Source organism: Zingiber officinale, chromosome 4B, assembly GCF_018446385.1.
Source record: "Zingiber officinale cultivar Zhangliang chromosome 4B, Zo_v1.1, whole genome shotgun sequence".
NCBI lineage: Eukaryota > Viridiplantae > Streptophyta > Magnoliopsida > Zingiberales > Zingiberaceae > Zingiber > Zingiber officinale.
In genome coordinates this window covers 135,762,686-135,784,543 of record NC_055993.1, presented here as the reverse complement: position 1 = coordinate 135,784,543, position 21,858 = coordinate 135,762,686, and the positions used below count along the sequence as shown (strand labels likewise).

The 21,858-nt window shown below is 38.0% G+C and overlaps 1 protein-coding gene across 1 annotated transcript; it reads right to left on the bottom strand.

The window, feature by feature from the left end:
- Window positions 1-1,174: 1,174 nt before the first annotated feature.
- LOC121976913 (magnesium transporter MRS2-5-like) lies at window positions 1,175-4,381 on the bottom strand. Its single transcript, XM_042529324.1, has 7 exons — window positions 4,247-4,381; window positions 3,503-4,117; window positions 2,950-3,020; window positions 2,648-2,776; window positions 1,962-2,291; window positions 1,608-1,655; window positions 1,175-1,526 (listed from the first exon to the last, which is right to left on the bottom strand). Exons 2-7 carry the CDS (start codon window positions 3,933-3,935, stop codon window positions 1,296-1,298), a joined length of 1,242 nt encoding a protein of 413 aa, XP_042385258.1. The 5' UTR covers window positions 3,936-4,117; window positions 4,247-4,381; the 3' UTR covers window positions 1,175-1,295.
- Between the last annotated feature and the right edge of the window lie 17,477 nt (window positions 4,382-21,858).

The window sequence follows — 21,858 nt, the reverse complement described above, 5'->3', positions numbered from 1 at the left end:
CTTTCAAATATAAGAATTTCTTTGGATGATGACCCTTAAAATTTATGTTTTTTTAAAGAAAAAGTTAATGAATTTTGAACACAAATTTTATCAACGATTTTTCCTGGTTGGAGATTTTTTGGTACGATAAATAATTTTCTATTTATTTAATTATATTAATATTCATTAATCAAGTTTTTTTAACTGATAGTCTAACCTCCTAAGGTCATGTGATAGAATTAAATATCTTCATAATTTATTTATCTATATCTCAGATTATCTATATCTTACCATGATGAGATTGAATAATATCAACTTTTTCTCTAATAAATATATTTTTTAAAATTTTTTATGCCGTCACAGATGATACATACACGTGATATCACTGAAATGAGGATTGCTGCAATATGAATAAAGTTTTTTTTTAATCAAATTTAAAAAAAATAAAATAAATAGATAATTTTGTAATATCAAATTCATTAATCACCTAAATAAATTTTAAAACAATTTTTTTTACTTAAGCTCGAAAAGAAAAACCAAAGGCCAAATTTAAACAATTGGTTTGAACAGCTTGTTTAATTTTAAGCTTAGTTAGTTTAACTCGATTCTTTTTATCACACACAAGTTTGAACATCACAAAGTATTGGTTCCTTTACAACTCTAACCCTTTGTTGAGACAAAGGAATTGAAATAGCTAGATTTTGTTAGAAATTAGTTTTTCTAGCCAATAAAATCAAGTGACTAATGCAATCAATTTATTGACTGAATAGGAATTTAATATCTAATTGGAAGCTACTGAAGTGAGTCAAGTGACAGAAAACTATAATTAATTTTAAATCTGTCCAATTTGATATATAATTAGACAAAGAGAGTGGCTCATTTATGAGCGTAATTCATGGACACAAATACAAGAAGATTAAAGGAGAAATAATTAGACAGAGAATACAATAAAATAAAACATGATACTCACATTGAAAGTATAATATCAAGTGCTGTTTATGGTCAAAATATACACAATAAAGAACTTTGTAAATGCCTCAAGAGGATATTATGTGAGTATAATGTACGTAGTTTACACTAATGACTAAACAATTCAAGACATCGCATTCACTAGGTATCCCTAATTTAAAACCACTAAAGTATAAAATGGTTCATTTCGTAAAAACATCACTAGAAATAGGGGGCACATAATAGATGAATATAAACAATATGAATTGTTCATAAGAACCTGATGCAAAAACTACAACATAACTGTTTGTTTGAATCTGCACAAGAATAATCAATGAATATAAGACGACTGCAACGAGGAGAACATTTCATACCGGAAGCAATTTTTTGTGCTTGAAGTATAATAAAATGAAGGAATATACCACTATACATAATATGCTTGATAAAACCACCACCCAATTGAAAGTGGATGCAGTGTCAAACACAGAGTCCTCAAAGTTCATACCAAAGACTCCGGTAACAACGGCGAACATGGCCACCACAAATGTCGCGGCTGCAAGAAGCAACTCGAACTGGATGAGCTGGTTCCGAACATTGTCCTGTTCATACCATGAATGATTTGAAAAGAATCCAGCAATACAGATTTCTTACTAGAGATTGATAATTTACTAATTACTTACCAGCTTGATATTTATGAAGTCTTCTGTGTCATCGATGTACTCTTTAAGCTGTGAAATAACCAAATTAAATGATTTAGACACTTAAGATCAATATTGAAAGAAATCATCAGACAATTTAGTGAAATGATATAGAATTATCCAAATCTGAAATGCATAAACTTTTTACAGAAAGTCCAGTATATGCTTTTGCGATCTAACAAACAAATATGAACTATCATGTTGTTACCATGTTATGATTAAATGAATATTTATTTACACCTAAAGCATTAAATTATTTTTTAAACAACTAAATTTATATGTTTCCATGTGACAAGCTTAGCATGTCAATAAACAAAACTGGAGTCTAACACTTACAGATAATAATTTGCTTAGAGTACTGTCAATGACTACAAAATATGCTTCAAGTAACATCTCTAGTACTTCAACTTGTCTTCCCTTAGTAGAGGATTCTCTTGAGCTCTCATGCTTGCTGAAGCTCAAATTGCTTGAGCCTTTCTCTGGTAGACCACTACTAGAACAGGTGGGTGAGGCAGGTGCAGAATGTGAGACCCAATCACCAGTTTGTGTGTTGTTAATGTATGCTTCATTAGATAAATAAGATTCCATTCTCTCCTTCTTCTCAGTTAAGTACATCTCAGCCATGTCCCCATCGTCATCCATGAGCTGTTCTATTTCGTCATGCATCTGAAAAATAGATACTAAGGTATCAATTTAAGACCAAATCACATAACTTTATTGGGAAACTTTCAGTTGATCAGAGTAACTTTAAAACTTTTATTTAACTTGGTGACTTGAAGTTAAATTATCTATCTTAAACTCACCTAAATTATCTAAAATTTCTAAGCAGTATAATTTTGGACAGAAACATTCTTGCTGATGAACCACTTGTGTTTGGGTGCAAGAATAAAAAAACTTTGATCATACGACTCACTAGCAATGGATGTCCCTGTGCAACATTCTAATAGTGGAAACAATTCAAATGAACTATAAAATTCAGAGGGCGAACCAAATTTATCCTAGTAAAAAAATGTTTCAAGTACCTTCTGAACCCTATGAGTTAATGCTAGAAGCTGACTTTTTAGTCTTCTGACATGCTCAAGGTTAGCAGTGCTAACGGATGATGCTAGTTCCTCCAGCACAGGATAAACCTCAATTTCCAAATCAGTTACCTGTTTAAGTAGACAAGCAAGATAAAAGAACTCTTCTCTATTGTCCAATGTTCACAAAAATAATTCACGAGCAAGATACTATGTTTCAGAACAATAGATACTGCATGTCAGAATTACAGTGATAGTGAGCTTAAAAAAGAACATTTTTTTAAAAAAATTCAGAATACAAGTACCTGACTATCAAGTAAAGTGCATGCCATTTCTAGAGCAAGTTCTAGAGCCTTGAACTCAAACGGAAGGTCATCTGTAAGAAGGACAACAAATTATCAAGAGCAAAATTTCCAAAAAGGTGCACCAGCAAGTTAGCTTTCATCAAACAATTGAGCTTTATATCTTAGAAGATTGATCAGGTAACTGATTTCCCTAAAATTTTGAGCAATTTTTACAAAAGAAATCGAACTCTTAAATATTAGAAAGCTAAGATCATTATCAATTACCTCCTGCAAGTTCAAGATCAAGCAAGTACATAGGGAAATGATCTAGAGTCCCTCTATTCCTTAAACATTGATATTATGTTAGCTTGGATAGTAATTTAGGAAATAGTGCAACAATAACCACAGCAAGAATAGCATGAAGAGAAATTTCTATCGCTTAGCATAAATTTCCAAGGGCTTAAGCTATGAAAAATTGAATCCACTTGAGAAATTATAGTGTCTAAACCCTAAACTGTGTTCTTGAATTTGGAGTTCCAAGAGAGTAGTTTATCCATAGTTGGCAGAGAGATACCATTTTGATCATTCATCATACGCAGCCGCTGACACAGTTCTGTTTCATACTGCATCGAAGAGTTATCAGCAGACCTGACGAGCAACACAACATCCGCCATTATTATGCACCGGACTTGCTCAAGGCTGACGACGATGGCGCTCCCGCGGCCGAGAATGGTGGAAGGGTAAACAAACACCGGATCCAGAAGACGCAGATCCCGGGACGGCAAGCCGCACCTCTTCATCAAAGCGGTCTTATCAAGCGCAACCACACGCATGCTTCCAGTGCTGTCGATCTCGATCCATGAGCGGTTGCTCTGGCCTCTCTTCTTCAAGCCGGAAGCCCCCAGTCCGGGAAAACCAAGGTGCCCGTGGCCGTCGAATTTGATGCCTTCCGGAGAGGAGGCGAGCTTAGGGAGGAACGATAGGAGAGGTGAGTGGGAATCCTTCATCTAGGCACTCGTTCGGAAGCCCAAACCCTAGATATTCGAAACAAACACAAACTCTATGGTAAAAGATTCAACTCTTCGATGATAGCCACAGCGCAACAGCAAGGTGGAAACTTTGAGCTGGATCTGGAACAACTCAGGCACTTGCAGCAACCCTAATGGGGATTGGATCTTCCAGTATCAACCTGTTTTGCCAAAAAAATCGCAGTTGAAATACAAAACAGCAAAAAAAAACGTTCGAAAACATGGAATCTTGTTCATATTCCTACTCAAGATCCACACAACCGAATAATAATCCGAGGCATATTCATTACCTTATCCGATCGGAGAGAAGATGAAGAGGAGAAATTGGTCCGAGCTGGAAGCTGGCAGGGAGGACTGAGGAGGTGGAATTTGGAACGGCAATGGCTCTCGTGACACAACACTCCTAAAATGACAGGAGTGGTCTCGGCTCGATTAGACGAAATGGCAAAACTATAAAGGTGTAAAATGTAAATTCTGAAAACTTACTAAAGGGGAGAATGAAAGTTTCACTTCGGACTGGGCCAATGTCGATTAGTATTGGACGTGGGAAGTGGGCCCCGTGCTCTTATGTATGCCACAGTAGACTGTGAAGTTGTCTGCTGGTATTTAAAGCCATTGACATGCCCATAGAACACATGTGAGTGGATATCCCTTCAATCATTGAATGTTTTATAAAACGATAATTTATATAAAAAAAACATATTTAGATTTATGAATTGATAATATATATATATATATATATATATATATATATATATATATATATATAATACTTTGATATTTATCCTACTTAATTTTTTAATCTTCTCATTCTACCCTTCAATCATTTACTTATTCTCTTTTCTATTTTTTATATATACAATTTCTTTTCTCTTCACTTTCTACAATGCGCGTATCCTCTCTTCTCTTTCCTCCCATCTTCTCATTTCTTTTTCTTCAGAAGATATGCATGCATGCATGCAAAGCATAATACAAGCTTGATATGGAATCCACATGATTAGAGTTTAATATGTTTCTTTTGATAATATTTTAACACCTTCGGAGAAGTCAAAATATGCAATAGACGGCACCGTTAGACTCCTTGTAGCCTCAGAAATCTACAGGACCTGAAATGAGTCCAATTCAAGATCTCTCAGTCCATCAGTGAATTTTGGTCATGGTGGAGGTTGTCTTTTTTAGATAATTTTTATTTTCTTTTGAGTTTGGTTGAGATTGTTATACCATATTTTGTTAACTTTAATCGATATAATGTAACAGAGATTTAATGGGGAGCAACAAAACAAACGAGAGAGTCAGAAGGATAAGAAACAAAATCAGAGCACGCTCACCATGCCCTTCTACAAATTGTTCTCCTACGTAGACTCCACAAATTACGTCTTGATACTGTTAGGTTCACTTGGTGCCGCAAGGAATGGGATTTCTCTACCACTTCTGATGGTTCTCTTTGAAAATTTGATCTAATCCTTTGGAGGAGCTTCAAACGGACATGATGTGCTTTGATACAGTGCTTAAAGGAGGGGCCCGATAAGAGCAGGAAGTCAAAAGTCAAGAGGACGTGATAGTAAAAAGTTAAAAGGATATGACAGTCAATAGTCAAGAGAACATGATAGTTGACAGTCAAGGAAAGACAGGAGTCGTTAGACCGCCTTGCATCATCTTCCACATAATTCCAAGTCAATCGCAGTCAAGGCAGGTCCCTAGATCTGACACATAAGACGAAGCTTGGACTAGTTCCCAACCTGCCTTTGACTGATTGGAGTTTTCCAGCTCAGACTTTATAGATGGTCCTGGTACTTTCACTAAGACAAATCCCGACCGGCTCTTCAGCAGTCAGATCGTGAAAGATGAGCCCCTCACCACAATCTCAGATAAAACCCGATCAGTTCACCACAGCTCATCCTCTTCATCAATGCTTAGTCCTGGTAACACATCTGAACAGTTATCCCGAGTTGTTTGTAGCTAAACTTAGGCAGGACGGAAAGCACTAAGCAACAACAATATCAGAGAATCGTAATCTCCTGTCAGAGAATGATTGTCATACGACAGGAAAAATTTCAGTGATCTGTCACTCCCTAAGAGTGGAATCTTCCTTCTGCCAATAGAAGGCTATCGTACATCCTCTCTCATCCGACAGGTCCTGACATCTAGGTACTTTCACTAAGACAACTCCCGACCGACTTTTCAGTGGTCAGATCGTGAAAGATGGACCCCTCACCGCAGTCTCAGATAAAACCCAATCGGTTCACCACAGCTCATTCTCTTCATCAAGGCTCAGTCTTGGGAGCACATATGAGCCGTCATCCCCGGCTATGTGTAGCTGAACCTGGGTAAGACAGAAAGCACAAGCGATAACAATATCAAAGAATCGTAACATCCTGTCAGAGAATAACTGTCATACGTTAGGGAATATTCCAGTGATCTGTCACTCCCTGATAGTGGAACCTTCCTTCTACCAATAGGAGATCATCGTACATCCTCTCTCACCCGACGGACCTTGACACCCGACATTCGCTGACAGCGGTCAGGCTCAAAAGGTAGGCAGGGTCATATAAAAAATGAGGTCCTAGGCCTCTTCCTTGGCCAGGTACGCACACATCCGCATTTGTCTTCAACAGTTATTTTTTCCATTGTACACTACGTTCCCGGAGAAAAAGGACTAGACTTAAGCGTCGAAGGGCCTGCGCTAGGAATTTTTCCCTGATTTTTTATCTCTAATGCTCCGGGTGCTTGTTTGAGTGTGTGCAGAGTCTAAGTACCACTAGTTCTCCTACCACAGACTTTGGGGGTTCCACGTGTGGGTTCACCTTTCTGACGCGCATACAAGTGTGCGTCAAAGTCGGCTCTCCGTCAACACCAACGTCATCTCCGCCGGCCTCCGTCTGACTCAGATTTCAGACAAATTCATGCTTCATCAAGTCTCTAAGGTATATGCATTACAATCACCTTTTTAGCATTCCATTCCACGATTGGTTCCTCAAAAATACTTAATAGTTAAATAATGAAGTTTGTTGGAAAAAGATGTTGGGACCTTGACGTCTGCTAGAGGGGGGGTGAATAGCTTCTCACCCAAAACTTTACTTCCTATAATGTTAGTGCACAGCGGAATACAAAAGCAAACTAACAAATACGAAAGTTAACCTAAAACAAGAAGGAAGAAGACAACAAACCAAACACAAACCCTAACACAAGGCGTGTACGTGGTTCGGAGATAACTTGCTCCTACTCCACGGCGTGTCCGTAAGGTGGACGATCCCTCAATCCGTCGGTGGATTAGTCCCCGGCAAACTCCGGCTAGCTCAACCTCCTTGTGGGTGGAGAAACCTCACCACAACTCCAACCAAGACCTCTTGGCACACAAAGATCTCTTGAGCACTTTGGTGACTACTAATTAGGCTTTAACCAAGTCTAATTTCGTCCCCTTGGCCGGCCATACCAAGCTCCTTCTTATAGAGCTTGGAACAAATCAGAACCTGATTTGCCCGTTACCAGTCGACTGGTCAATGCACCAGTCTGTTAGAGTGTATACTAAAATCCTAGCTTTTGGTATAAACATTTATCTAGAAATAAGAATCACATTGGTCAAATATCTACATTTAGGATAAATGTAGTCGTTCAATTAATTTATATTGTAGATAACATGGTGTGTGGTGTCACACACAGAGGATCATGTTATCAGTACCTTATAAATTATAAACAGTAGCTCACGACCATAATGGAAAGGAACAAACCATTGGAAGGTCGTAGTGTAATTAGGTATTAGTTTATCTTAACTATATAATTACACTAGTACACTTAGAGTGTATTGAGTAGGACCATTAGAGGTCGTTTCTTTTATACTGACTTTATAAAGAAACAAAGACCTCAGTTATTATGGAAGTGTGTGCTCTTAATCCTAATATAATAACGAACACATATATTTGATATTTATTTCTTTAATTTATCAATGGGTGAGATTTAGTTCGATGAATCAATAAGCCCGATAAGTTGGGAAATGATATCACTTATAGTGTGTGTTGTTGATTATAGAAGGAAACTGTGTCCTAGTGATCTAGGTTGAGAATGTCCCCAAGAGGAGCTCATAAGGATTGTCATGTTAAACCCTGCAGGTGGACTTAGTCCGACATGACGATGAAGTTGAGTGGTACTACTCTTGGAGCTAGATATTAATTAAGTGAGTTGTCACTAACTTACTTAATTAGTGGACATTTGTTATCTTAAACACAGGGAGACTAACACACTCATAATAAGAAGGAGCCCAAAATGTAATTTGGGATTGGTGCGGTAGTTCAATAATAGTTCTTTAGTGGAATGAATTATTATTGATGAAATTAAGTTGTGTGTTCGGGGCGAGCACGGGATGCTTAATTTCATCGGGAGACCAAAACCAATTCCTCCTCTCGGTCCCTATCGTAGCCTCTAGTATATAGAGATTTATACCCACCGCATACCCACCTTCTTACCCATCCAATGGGGCCGGCCAAGCTAGCTTGGAACCCAAGCTAGGGCCGGCCAAGTCCAAGTGGATGAGCCATGTTGGTGGCCGGCCAAAGCTTGGGTCCCAAGCTTAGGTGGCCGGCCACTAGAATATTAAAAAGGATTTTTATTAAAATTATTTCTTATGTGGATATCATGATTTTAAAGAGAGTTTAAAAATTAAAATTTCCTTTTATAACTTTCTACAAAAGATTAAGAGAAGAGATTAATCTCTTTCCTTATTTGTAGTTTAAAAGGATGGTTTTAATTTTTGGTAAAACTTTCCTTATTTGTAAATCATCTACATGATTAAAGAGAGTTTAAAATTTGAAATCTTTCCTTATTTGTTGATTAAAGGAGGATTTTAAATTTTAAGAAAACTTTCCTTTTAAACATATTCATGATTTAAAGAGAGTTTAAAAATTAAATATTCTCTTTTATAAGTTTCTACAAAAGATTAAGAAAAGATTTGATATCTTTCCTTATTTGTAGATTGAAAGAGATTTTAATTTTTAGAGATAACTTTCTTTTTATCCACATGTTTAAAAGAAAGATTTTAATTTATTAAATTTCCTTTTTATAAACCAATCATGAAGGGATAAAATTATTGGAGAAATTTTTATAAATTTCCGGAAACAAATTAGGAAGTTTTAATTCTTGTTTAATTAAAACTCTCCTTGATTTGAGGAAATAAGTGGCCGGCCATGTTTTAGTGAGAAGAAAAATTATTTTAATTAAAATAAATTTTTCCTTTTCATGACAAAAGAATTAAGGAAGTTTTAATTAAATTTCCTTATTTGCCAAGACCAAGGATTATAAAAGAGGGGTAGAGAAGGCTTCATGGTAAAAACTCTATTATTTTCTCCCTCTTTTCTTCCTTGGTGTGGCCGGCCTCCTTCCTCTTCTCTTCTCTTGTGGCCGGACCTCTTCCTCCTTGAAGATCAAGTGGTGGCGGATTTTAGCTTGGAGAAGAAGGAGAGAAAGCTTACATCCCTTGGAGCTTGATTGGTGGAAAAGATCTTCATCTCTTGGAAGCATAGTGCTTGGCCGAAACTTGAAGAAAGGAGAAGAAGGTGCTTGGTGGTTTCTCATCTCGGAAGATCGCTGCCCACACAACGTCCGAGGTTAGAAGAGGAATACGAGAAGATCAAGAGGTCTTTCTAAAAGGTATAACTAGTAATTTTCTTTCCGATCATACTAGTTATTTTTGGAAATAATACCAAATACAAGAGGCATGCGATTCTAGTATTTCGAATATGTTTTTCGATGTTGTGTTCTTTTGTTTTCTTTTTCCTTGTGATTTGATTGTTCTTTTCGGTTAACCTAAAGTTATTTTAGGAAATTAAATATTAGCTTTCCATAAAAGGTTTTGTCTAGTCGGTGGTAGTTGCTCCCATATCCAAGAAGGCCATGTGCCTCGCCATGTCAGTACTGGGAACCAATTATGGAAATTAATATTTAATGGAATTAATAACTTAAGGTGATTTGGGTTGAACGTGTTAAGTTCCGCAGGAGACCCAAGTCAAAACCTAAAAGAACGAATAGATTAAGTTTTGGATCAAACGTGTTAAGTTCCGCAGGCGATCCAAAATTTAATTTAAAAGAACACATGGTAGCTAGGAAAAGGTTCAGACCTTTGTACAAAATTTTTGTACAGTGGAACCTCTAGGCTTTCCGAGTAGCAACCAAGACCTCTTGGCACACAAAGATCTCTTGAGCACTTTGGTGACTACTAATTAGGCTTTAACCAAGTCTAATTTCGTCCCCTTGGCCGGCCATACCAAGCTCCTTCTTATAGAGCTTGGAACAAATCAGAACCTGATTTGCCCGTTACCAGTCGACTGGTCAATGCACCAGTCGACTGGTGCCAACGACTATCTCAACGGCTCTCTGCTACAGTGCATCAGTCGACTGCTACAGTAACGCTACAGTGCTGCTACCGTAACTCTACAGTACTGCTACAGTAACGCTACTGTAACCCCTAATTTTAGGATTTTGCCTCGAGTACATTCACTCAGCACTCGTTCTCGCCCGACCAACCTAGACCTAGCCTTCTAGCCTCCTCCATCAGCCTCGCGTCCCTCGGATGTCTCCCCATCCTTCACGTCTTGCCTTCTGGAGCTTCCTTCGGCCTTGTCTATATTGTCGGGTTTTCCTTTGCCAAGAGGCTCCTCACCTCCGGGGCTTCATCCATTGCCAAGTCACACTTGGACTTACGTTGCCAAGACTACATGCTTGGACTTACACCGCCAAGACTCATTCTTGGACTTTCCTCCTTTGCCAAGATCACACTTGGACTTTTCTTGTTGTACTTGTATCCTGCACACTCACAATGCATATCAAATACAACAATAAACCTAACTTAAACCTTTGCCCAAACATCAAAACCTAGGGCACCTAGATTGCTCCAACAAAAGAATGTCTAGAAAAATTTACTGATGGACCTAGAGACCTCAGATTACATCTATTTCAAGCCCTATAAATTTTTGAGGTTACAAGGAATCGAATAGTGTCATCCATTGTATATTTTAACTTATCCAAATGTGTTAAAATATTATAGAAAAAATTAACTAAAATAACCCAACGTGGGTCTGATATGGTTCCATATCAGGCTTACATTGAGCTTGATTTATCTCATAGTGGAGATCGTCTTTTAATAATTCTTATATTCTTTTGAGTTTGGTTGAGATTGTTATACCATATTTTGTCAATTTTAGTGGATATTGTTGGAAATGGGGATAGTGGGGATATGAGAACATGGCCCACGTTCCACACTACTCATAATGGAAAAGTCCATTATGCCCCTGGTCTATTTTCCTATATAAAAGGGGTGCGTCCAAGGATCAAGTGGGTGTGTGAAATTACTAGTGTGCAACGACGAGAGTAAGAGGAGAACATCCAAGGCGACGGGATTTGGTTTGTGGAATTGCAGAGAGCTTTCCGATCCTGTGATCACTCTTCCGACAACGAGTTTCGCCATTGCCGATTGTGGATCTGCGGGCGATCGCTGTAAGTTTTTACCGCTTTTATTTTATTCGTCTATTACGCATTTAGAATATAAATGTACATTGGTATCAGAGCCAAGTTAGTTCTAAATGCATGTACGATCTCCCGTTTGAAATCGATGCCCTCTTATTTACTGCCACTCCGATTAATTTTGTTGCCTGACGTCAAAACCATGGCAAGATCGCGTCCATGTCGCGATATGCTTCAATTGCCGACACAATAGGCCCCAAGGAACACTCAAAGAATTTGTCTCCGATATTGGTCGGTGACTGTATTCATGACAGCCTCCTGTAGAAAGTTTGCGTCATTTGTCGACGCTGAGGGAAATGATACATCACTACAAGAAAAAAGCTGATAGACAACGCTTTAAAAGCGTTGTCTATGTGACTTAAAAAGCGTTGTTAAAAGCACTGTTGTTAAAAGTCTGATCAAAGACAACGCTTTAAAAGCGTTGTCATTTGTGACAAAGACAACGTTTTTGCAACGCTTTAAAAACGTTGTCTTTTCTAGCAAAGACAACAATTTCATAACACATATAAAAGCGTTGTCTTTTTTAGCAAAAGACAAGAGGTTTTAAACTATTGTCTTTTAATACTAAAGACAAATAAAAGATAAATAAAAACAAATCTACTTTAATCAATAACATATTATTAAATAAATAATCAAGATAAATATACAAATTATCATCCTTACACTTTCATAACAAATATAATTACTCACATACAAAGAAATTTTAATTAGGAGATACTCAAAACTACTCCTAGCAACTACATCTTATTGCATGAACTTAAAGCATCTTGATAGATGTTATTTATCCTCTTGACTTAAATGTTCTTTACTTATTGGCTTTAACATCTTCTTGCTTAAATCCCAAAGCCTTATTGATAGTTCTTCATCGAAGTAGTTCCCAGTTACACCTCTGAGGTTCGGATGCAGTGCTACATAGCATGTAGTTGCTAGTCCTGTAAGATTGCAGAACAAATATATCAGTAAGATTGGAAAAAAAAAATGAATGATAGCATAACTCATGAAGAACAATTTATCATAATCGCCATGGGTTGGCAACGATTGATAGATTGAGCCTAATTGTCAATTGTCTACATTCGAGTGTCTCATACTTTTGGTATCTTCAAAATCTGAAAGATAAAATACATTATCAACAAAACAAAACATTGCCAACCAAATTGTAAATCAGCATCATTCACTTTTAAATAAGGCCAATAAAAACATAAGATACTTAATCACCCATCAGCAATATCTTTCACACTAGATCATGTGGGTACAATTAATGTAATATGACAAATGTGATGCAGCAAGTTTGAAAAGAATTAGAACTATTAAATCAGTTGGTCATAACCAATATACATAGACCTGGACAACAACTTGTGTGCTTGGATTACAAGCTGATTGTAAAATCATGAGTTTAAGATTTGATATGAAACATCGATACTAGTTGTAATAATTTAGGTGAAAGCACCTTTATTCCTAATCCAGCATTCAAGCATCAAGAATGGAAAGATTACTCTAAGCATAGTTAACAATTAATTACTACAGTAACACGTGGTTCCACCCATTTCTGCAACATCATAAGGAAATACTACCCAACCTTTATCTAAACAGACACTCAGGTGTGGTGAACTTGTTTCCGAAGTCACCTCACACACTAAGCTTCTCCTAACTAATGTCAATCCATACATGAAACATGAGTTATACGGATACATTCCTAGTCAACAAACAACATGAAACAATAATCTGGAGCAATTAACCTTATCAATCAATCCAAAGCTAAGGCAATAACCATTTCAATTTACATCTACACTAGAACTAGGACATTTAGAGCTTCATGAGAACATTTATCATCCAATTACAGCATTCACACCTTTACCTTGTTCATAAGTACTAACACCCCACTGCAAATCCAGATAAGGCATTTACACTAAAAGAAATTACAGCAGTACCCATAATATTTCAGATCACAACATCTTTTAATTATATGGAACAACAATAGGAATTCTCAACTAAATCACTAAGCTCTTACTGAAGAAAACCGAGACTTAAAGCTAACAGTCATTGGAGCAACTCAAACTTATGCTACCATGTACAAGGCAAATGTAACTAATAATCTAGAGATAACACATATTGTAGTAATCCATATCTTGAAACTAAATAGATATTGGAACAAAAGATAACCTATTGCTTCATGTGTACAAATACAAAAGGAACATAATGATCTGGGTATTATCTTATAGGCTAGTTACACATGTACATCATGCACTTGTTTCATCCAAAAATTTCCATATTGTCTGCATCTTTTAAGTAATCCAAGAGAACAACTAAAATACTTGCTCAACTAAACACATGAATAGGATCTGGAATTTAATTAGAGCATGTACAAGATTTCAAGTAGAGTATGCACCAATCAAACATTTAAAGAATACAAAAGAATACATGCCCAAATCATATGAACAGATTCTAAAATTCCAAATGCAAGTTTGCACATTTCAATCATTCTAATCTACTACTATTCAAAAAGATATTCCAAGTGCGTACAAAACTTGACAGAAGACATCCATGACGACTTATCTAGATCCAACGAACAATCCATCAAAAAATCACAAAAAAGATACAAGAGCCCTGATCAACAAGAGAAAACACACATCCCTGGATGGAATACCACAAATCTCACTGCAAGAAATCGGATGGCAGTCCTGAGCATTACCAAATTTGTAGCTCCAATAATTGAAAACCAAACGAAAAGCTTCATCGATCTCACAGGAAAAGAACAATTTGCAGACCCAAGGGCTTTCAATCGAGAAGAAACAGACAACGTAAATCAACACCCAGAAAACATCCGTGCTCATCGAGCAAAAATCATCAGTGTAACTCGACGGAACACTTAAAATCATTCACTTGCGTTAGATCTGCAACACGGAAACCACCAAGAACATTATCGACACACACAAATCCAGGATCAACATACCTAGAAGTTCTACCCATATCTACAATGGAAGAAAGCTTGCTTAAAGCTTGCGTTCAACACTCGATCTAACCGCGGAAAAACACACAATCGTTTTAAACCGAAGAAATCTTGCAGATCCCATGAAGATCACGATCGGAACCCTAGAGAACTCCACTCTGTAACTACCATGGAAGAATACTTGCCTCTCCTTCGCCGGAATCACGCTCACAAGCCCCCCTCCTCCTCCGCTTGAAGCTCTCCCGAAGCCCTTCGCTCGAACTGTCGAGTTCATCTCCCACTCACAGCCGACAAGTACATATGCATGAGAGGGATTCGGGAGGAGAAGACTATGCGTGAGTCGGTAGGATTGATTTGGGAGAAAGGTGGGTGTCAAAGTGAACCAAGGTCTTTTCTATTCCTTAGTTGCATCCAACGATTTAGATCATCCCAGATTTAGATGAGGGCTTGACAATAGACAACGATTTTTAAAAATCATTATCATAGACACTAAAAAAATATTAATAGACAACGCTTTTTAAAAAGCGTTGTGTTTGACCCATAAAAATCACTAATAGACAACGATTTTTAAAAAAGTGTTGTCTATTAGTAAGAAAATAAAGAAATAGACAACGCTTTTCACTAAAAGCGTTGTTAAAAAGAAAAAGACAACGTTTTTAAAAAAAAGCGTTGTCTTTTAAGTGTTGTAAAATCTCAATTTTCTTGTAGTGCATGGTCGGCGACAACATTTATGTTGGCCGGCGACATGCTTGAGGTGGCCTCTTGCAATTTCTGCACAATGTTCGTCGCTGTGAGGCTGGCTGCAGAGGGGAGGCAATGGGCCGCTGACCAACGTTCGTCGCTGTGTGAGCGGCGTGCGTGGCTTGAGCGGCGTGTGCGACGTGGGCAGTGGCGAAAAAATCGGTGAAGAAAACGTGAAAATGCCGAAGCACAGTGCTTCGTGAGAAAAAGTTTCTGTAAAATACCGAAAACAAATGGCAAATAATGATAAGGAAATTTTCCAGAATTTTTAGAAATTTTTCGGAGCTCGTATGGACGAGTTTATGGGGATAAAAGTGGGTCCCGAAAAGGCCTGTTTAGGCTACCCATTTAAGCGAGAAAATGTTTATTATTATTTTTCTTTTCTTTTTCTTTATTTTTCCTCTTCCTCACCATTTCTTCTTCTCCGCGCGCGCCCGCTTCCTCGCCCGATCCCTTGCCCTAACTGATCCCAACCGGCGCCACAAAAAAAAAACCGCCGCATGCCTCGCAAGTAAAGCCATTGCCGAGCCATTCCGATCCTCTCCTCCACACGGCGCCGAATCTTCATTTTCCTCGATCCTCGCCCGAAAAACCCAAACGCCGACGACGCCCTTTTTCCCCTCTGTGTTGCCATCGAACCCAACAACCGGCAGCGACTCCTCTGCCGACGCCGACCCCCTCCCCTGTGCCCTAGCCGTCTCCACACGATCGCCTGACTTCCTTTGTCTCTGCGTGCCACTGTCGAACCATCGTCGGTGTTCCCGTGCCCTAGCAGCGATCCTCAAGGTAAAGCAGGGATGAGAAGTTTATGGATTCAATGATCTTGTTTAATTGGGTTTATCGGCTTGTGACCTTCTTCCTGTTTTACACTAGGAGGAAGATTTTGGATCGTTTGTTGCTGCTTCCCCTAATCGGAGCTCAGACTCCTTCCTTGCGGAAGAAATTTACGGCTACTGGTTGGAGGTAAGTGTCATACCTAGCTGTGGATTTGGGTTTGATTCTCTGTTTGGGTGTTGTTGCTTGATCTCACCTTGATCCAGAATCACAACAGATTGGCTCACTCTGTTCCAACAGCGGCTGGGAGTTGAGGTATAGTGTAGGAATTGATTTTTCGTTGTAGGTGATTTGCTAGTTATGTTAGCAATAATTGTTAACTTAGGTTTAGAATTTATCTAATGGTGTAATTTTGGGGTTAATGAAACTAACCCTAGATGTTTGGTGGATTAGGAAGTTGTTTAGCTAATTGTTTAATTAACTTAGCTAAACTGTACGATTTACTACAGGATTTTGATACGAGACGAGTATCTCGATTATCGGATTGGACCATTTCGATTGGAGGCGGGTACTTTGACTTATGTCTTTTGATATGCATAATAATGTTTTTAACATATAGCAATGATTGTGTTTTCCATTTGTTTCAGTTGGTCACTACATGATCTGTTACATGCTTGCTTGTTTACTTATTATGCACTGCATGTTAGTACTTACCTGATCACACATGCTTTTATAGAGGTAGTGACACAACCATATTATACATTATGTTCAGGACCTAGGGTTTATTTGATACCCTATCTGATCTGTGTACCTTTGTTTTGATTCATTGTCCTGTGGTACACATTTTATAGTTATATATGGATTGTTCAGGATATTGCCATGTTTAGTGTCATGCATCATATTGCATGATTGCATGTTGTGCGATAGTCTGCTCTATTATTGTCGAGCACATCGCCAATTACATGTATCCGTACACACCACCACTCATGGGTTAGTGGTAGATCAGACAGGTGTGTGACAGTTCTGCTGTTTGGCTCCATTGGTCTAGTGACTCAGCGTGGTAGCCGGCAGACGGTTCTGCTCTGTTTGGCTCCGCTGGTTTAGTGTAGCAGTGTGGTAGCCGGTAGGCGGTTGGACTCTGTTTGGCTCCGTTGGTCCGCTCATGGGTAGTGTGACGCAGCGTGGTAGCCGACAGAGATTCCTCCCCGTCATCGTGTACCGGGAGATGAGAGCATTGTGCTCCCCCATTTATGATTTGGGGTAGGAGGATAGGTGTACTCCGACAACATCCCGCTCACTCGGTCACTCATCAGGAGCAGTGACGTTAGAGTGCACGGTTGTCACAGCCCTACCCACTTGGTCTCACCATTGAGTGTGAGATGGCTGACTGGCGTCAGGGGTGACCATGACATTTGCATCATATGCATGATGCATTTATTGCTTGTGTTTGCTGCATTTATTTGCTGCATTTATATGGATCCATGTGATTGACATGCATACAGGATTTATGACACCCTCGGTCTGACGACCCTGTTGTACTTATACCTCGGTCCTGGTTAGTACAGTTTTTCCTGTTTTGTTTCAGTTGCATTTATCTTTCTTGTATCAGGAGACTGTACGCATGATCAGTGTTGCCTGTTATTTTCTTTATTATGCATATCAGTTGATACCCGCTGAGTGTTGGACTCACACCCTCCTCCGTTGTTATTTTCAGGTTGATGCTGTCCAGAGAGTTCCAGTTGCTAGTCACCTGTAGTCCACAAAGATGTTTATTTGTCTTTTGGTTTTATTTACTAGACTATGTTTAGACTTGTTCTATTTTGATACATTTGGATCTTGTATGGATTTTTTTATTATCGAGGGGTTTGGATTGGATTTGTTTTACTACACGCCTGCCTAGACGGCAGAAGAGGTAAGTTGATTTTATCGTCGGATTTGAGCTTTATGAGTGTAGTGGAATAGAACATCAGTTTTGTGCTTTATGGGTGTAGTTGAGTAGTGTTGTTTTTGAGTCTTCTTATCATTGCTTGAGTTGTTCACTATTAAACTGTGTGGGTGTTTGGATGTGTGTATGCTTGTTATTAATATTGTTCCGGCCGTGTTGCCCGATGTATATGTGGCCCTGAGGGCAATGTATAAATTTTCATATTGTCAGCTGTACAGGGGAGGTGCTGCCGAAATTTTTTCGGACAGGGACTTCCCCGGGGAATGACAGTTTCATTTAAGAAAAATCAAATAAAAAAAAACGTAAGTGAAATTGCTGCATGCAATTAAATAAAAAAAATGAAACTTTTAGTTTCGTGTGGTTTTTTTTCATGAAAAATTTTTAAGCTTTTGTGTTAAAAAAAAAATTTATATGCATGGTGAAATTAATTAAAATTAGGATTATTGGTCCATTTTTTTAATTAATTATATGGGTTTAACCTGATTGGTCAAATTAGACCAAATTTAGATTGAATTATTAGTTGGTTTAATCAAATAAATTTGATCTAAACCCGAATCAATTTGGGTTGATTAATTGGACTTGAACCAAATATGATCAAATCACCAGATTTGTTCTATTAGGTCAGATTTGATCAAAACAATCAGATTTGTTCTAATTGGTCGGACTTAAACCAATGGGCATTGGTTTGATCAAACGGATCTGAGTTTGATCAATAAGTCTGAAATTGGTAGAAATGGACTTAGAGAAAAAGTAACAAAACATAGGTACAAAAATTCCTATCCAATTAGATTAGTTCTAATTAAGGACAATGGACTGAGCTTAGGATATGGATCCCTAATCAACCGATCCAATGGGTTTGACCAATTAGATTAGTTCTAATTGTCGACTTGAACTCTTGAAAATCGAGAAGATTTGTTTTTCTTGATTTATTATGTTGGTACTATGCCTGTATAAATTGAAATAAGCCAGTTTTGTACTGACTTATTTATTTTCAATTTTACAGATGGCACGGATGATTACCACATTGACTCGTCGCGAAGTGCGACGAAATCAGCTCAGGGAGGAGATTCAGGAGATAGAGTACAACTCTGCTTATGGAGTCGACGGATACATTGGACGGCTTGATGATCTGTTTTGGAAACTTGAGCGAGATGAGTTTCCAGTCCTGGACAGTTATAGGATTTGGGCTTTGATGCAATCATTGTCAGAAAATCCAAGGATGATAGCAGACTATATTTGGGGGCGTCATCAAGGACGCGTCACATATTCTGTATTATGTGAGGAGTTGCTTCATCATATGACTGAAGATGATCCGTAAGAGTTTGAAGAGGACCCGGAAATGATCGAGGAGGAACCAGAAGAGGATCCAATAGAGAACCTTGAAGTTGTCCTGCCTGAGATTACCCCAAATGAGTCCAGGCTGAGAGGGATTATTTTGGCCACTGCACTAGTGTCTGTCCTTGTGGGAGTGGTAGTTGCCTATCTAGTTTATTAGAGTTCTGTTATTTTTATTGTCGTTTTGTATGAACAATAGTTAGTCCATTTCATTCATGTCAGTTAGTTATATGTTAACAATATGTAGCATAATTTTATGTTAATGATGTGTTCATTTATTTATGCTGTTTGCTTGACATGATGCATGATTAGTTCATGATGTATTAAATGATTAGTTCATTTAATTAAAAAAACATGATATATTAAATGATTAGTTCATTTAATTAAAGAATTCATGATATGATAAATGATTAGTTCATTTGTTGGATGTATGCAAGAGAATTGATTAATATTAATTTGATTGGTCATACGGATGATAAGTGATAACATAGTTGTCACTTAATTTTGTAAACCAACTCAATGTAATATTAAGCCAATCATAAATTGCATACATATGATTTACACTGAATACTAAATAATGTGTTTATTTATGATAGATTATGGCAACCAAAAACATAATAGCTGAACTCAACAAAGGTGAAAAAACTTAATGGGGATAACTATAAGATCTGGCACCTCAAGATACAATATGTACTTGAGGAACAAGAAGTTTTAGAGGCTGTAAATTAGGTTATGGAAGTACCTGTAGATGGTTGCACTGCACAATACAGACGAGATATTGATGCCTATAAGGCATGGAAGAAAAAGGACTCCACTGCAAATGGCATATTGATTAGTTCAATGGTAGATGACATAGCTTTTGAGTATGAGTCATATCTTACGGCTCATAAAGTCTGGGTAGCCCTTAAAGAAAAATGCAGTGGAGTAAGTCTGAGCAAGTTTCGACAGCTGACAATCAAGTTTGACAGCTATAAAAAGCGTCCGAATGTATCAATGTACAACACCTCAGGGAGATGTCGAACATGATTCGGGAGCTTAAAATTGCTGGTCATGAGTTGACTGATGAACAACAGGTTCAAGCAGTTATACGTTCACTTCCAGATTCTTGGGAGACCATGAAACAGACCTTAACTCATAGTGAGAGTATCAAGACTTTCACTGACGTCTCACGCCATGTAGAATTGGAGGCGAAGAGAGTTGAATCCGCAAGGATTTCTGGACAAGCCTATGTGGCTGTAGGTTCTGCTGGATCATATGGATCCAAGAAAAGGAAATGGTTCAAGAAAGGGAAGGGAAAGAAGAGGAAAGCTACTAGTGTGGGACAGGGCCCAATCAAGAAGATAGTCAAGAAGACTGGAAAGAAACCTAAAAACAAGTTGACTTGTTGTAACTGTGGCAAAAAGGGCCACTTTGCTCGGGAGTGCACTGAGCCGAAAAAGGTAAATCCAAGTGTGTCTTCTTTTCAAGAGCATTTTTTTGCTAGTTCAGTATTGTTAGCTGATTATTATCCTTTGTGGATTATAGATTCGGGAGCAACCAACCATGTAGCTCGGGAACGAGTTACATTTGTTGAGTACCGTCGGGTACCAGCTGGCAACAAGTGGATCTATGTGGGAAATAATGCAAGAGTTGAAGTCAAAGGAGTCGGCACTTGCAAACTCAACCTACGTGGTGGTAGAGTTTTATTTCTACATGATGTCCTGTATGCTCCTGAAATTCGACGGAATCTTGTTTCAGTTACGTGTCTTCTTGATTTAGGATATTGTATTAATTTTTACAGTCGGTCTGTTGAACTTAAGATTGACTCAGTGTCAATCGGATATGGTTTTTTAACAAATACGTTTTTAACAAATGGTTTTATGGTTCTTAATGTAGAACCAGATGTCAATTATGCTATTGATGGTTGTTTTTCAAACATTGCTTTAACTAGTGATGTAGATATAACTGATGAGGTTTGGCATGCTAGATTAGGACACATAGGACAAGAACGTATGAATCGGTTAGCTAGAGAGGGTCTATTGGGCACTCGAGCTAAGATTCAATTGTCTATATGTGAGCATTGTCTTGCTGGAAAAGCAACTAGGAAACCATTTGGTAAGGCTATTAGATCTGAATCAACATTACAGTTAATTCATTCGGACATTTGTGGTCCAATGAATGTGAAGGCTAGACATGGAGCTTCCTATTTCATTACATTTATTGATGATTTCTCTAGGTTCGGTCATGTGTATTTGATTTCTCACAAATCTGAAGCATTAGATTGCTTCATTCGTTATATGAACGAAGTTGAGAATCAAACAAAACGTAAAGTTAAGGCTTTACGCACTGACCGTGGAGGGGAGTATTTGTCTGATATGTTCAAGACAATATGTAATGATAGAGGAATTATTAGACAGCTGACAATCCCTGGAACTCCACAGCAAAATAGGGTAGCTGAAAGAATAAATAGGACTCTTCTTGAAATGGTTAGGTCTATGATGGCGCATGCTAATTTGTCAATCTCCTATTGGGGAGATGCATTATTAACTGCAGCCTATATACTTAACAAAGTGTCTTCAAAGTCAGTTCCATCTACCCCATATGAACGTTGGACAGGCAAAAAACCAGATTTGAGTAATCTGAGACCCTGGGGGTCAGCTGCTTATGTTCAT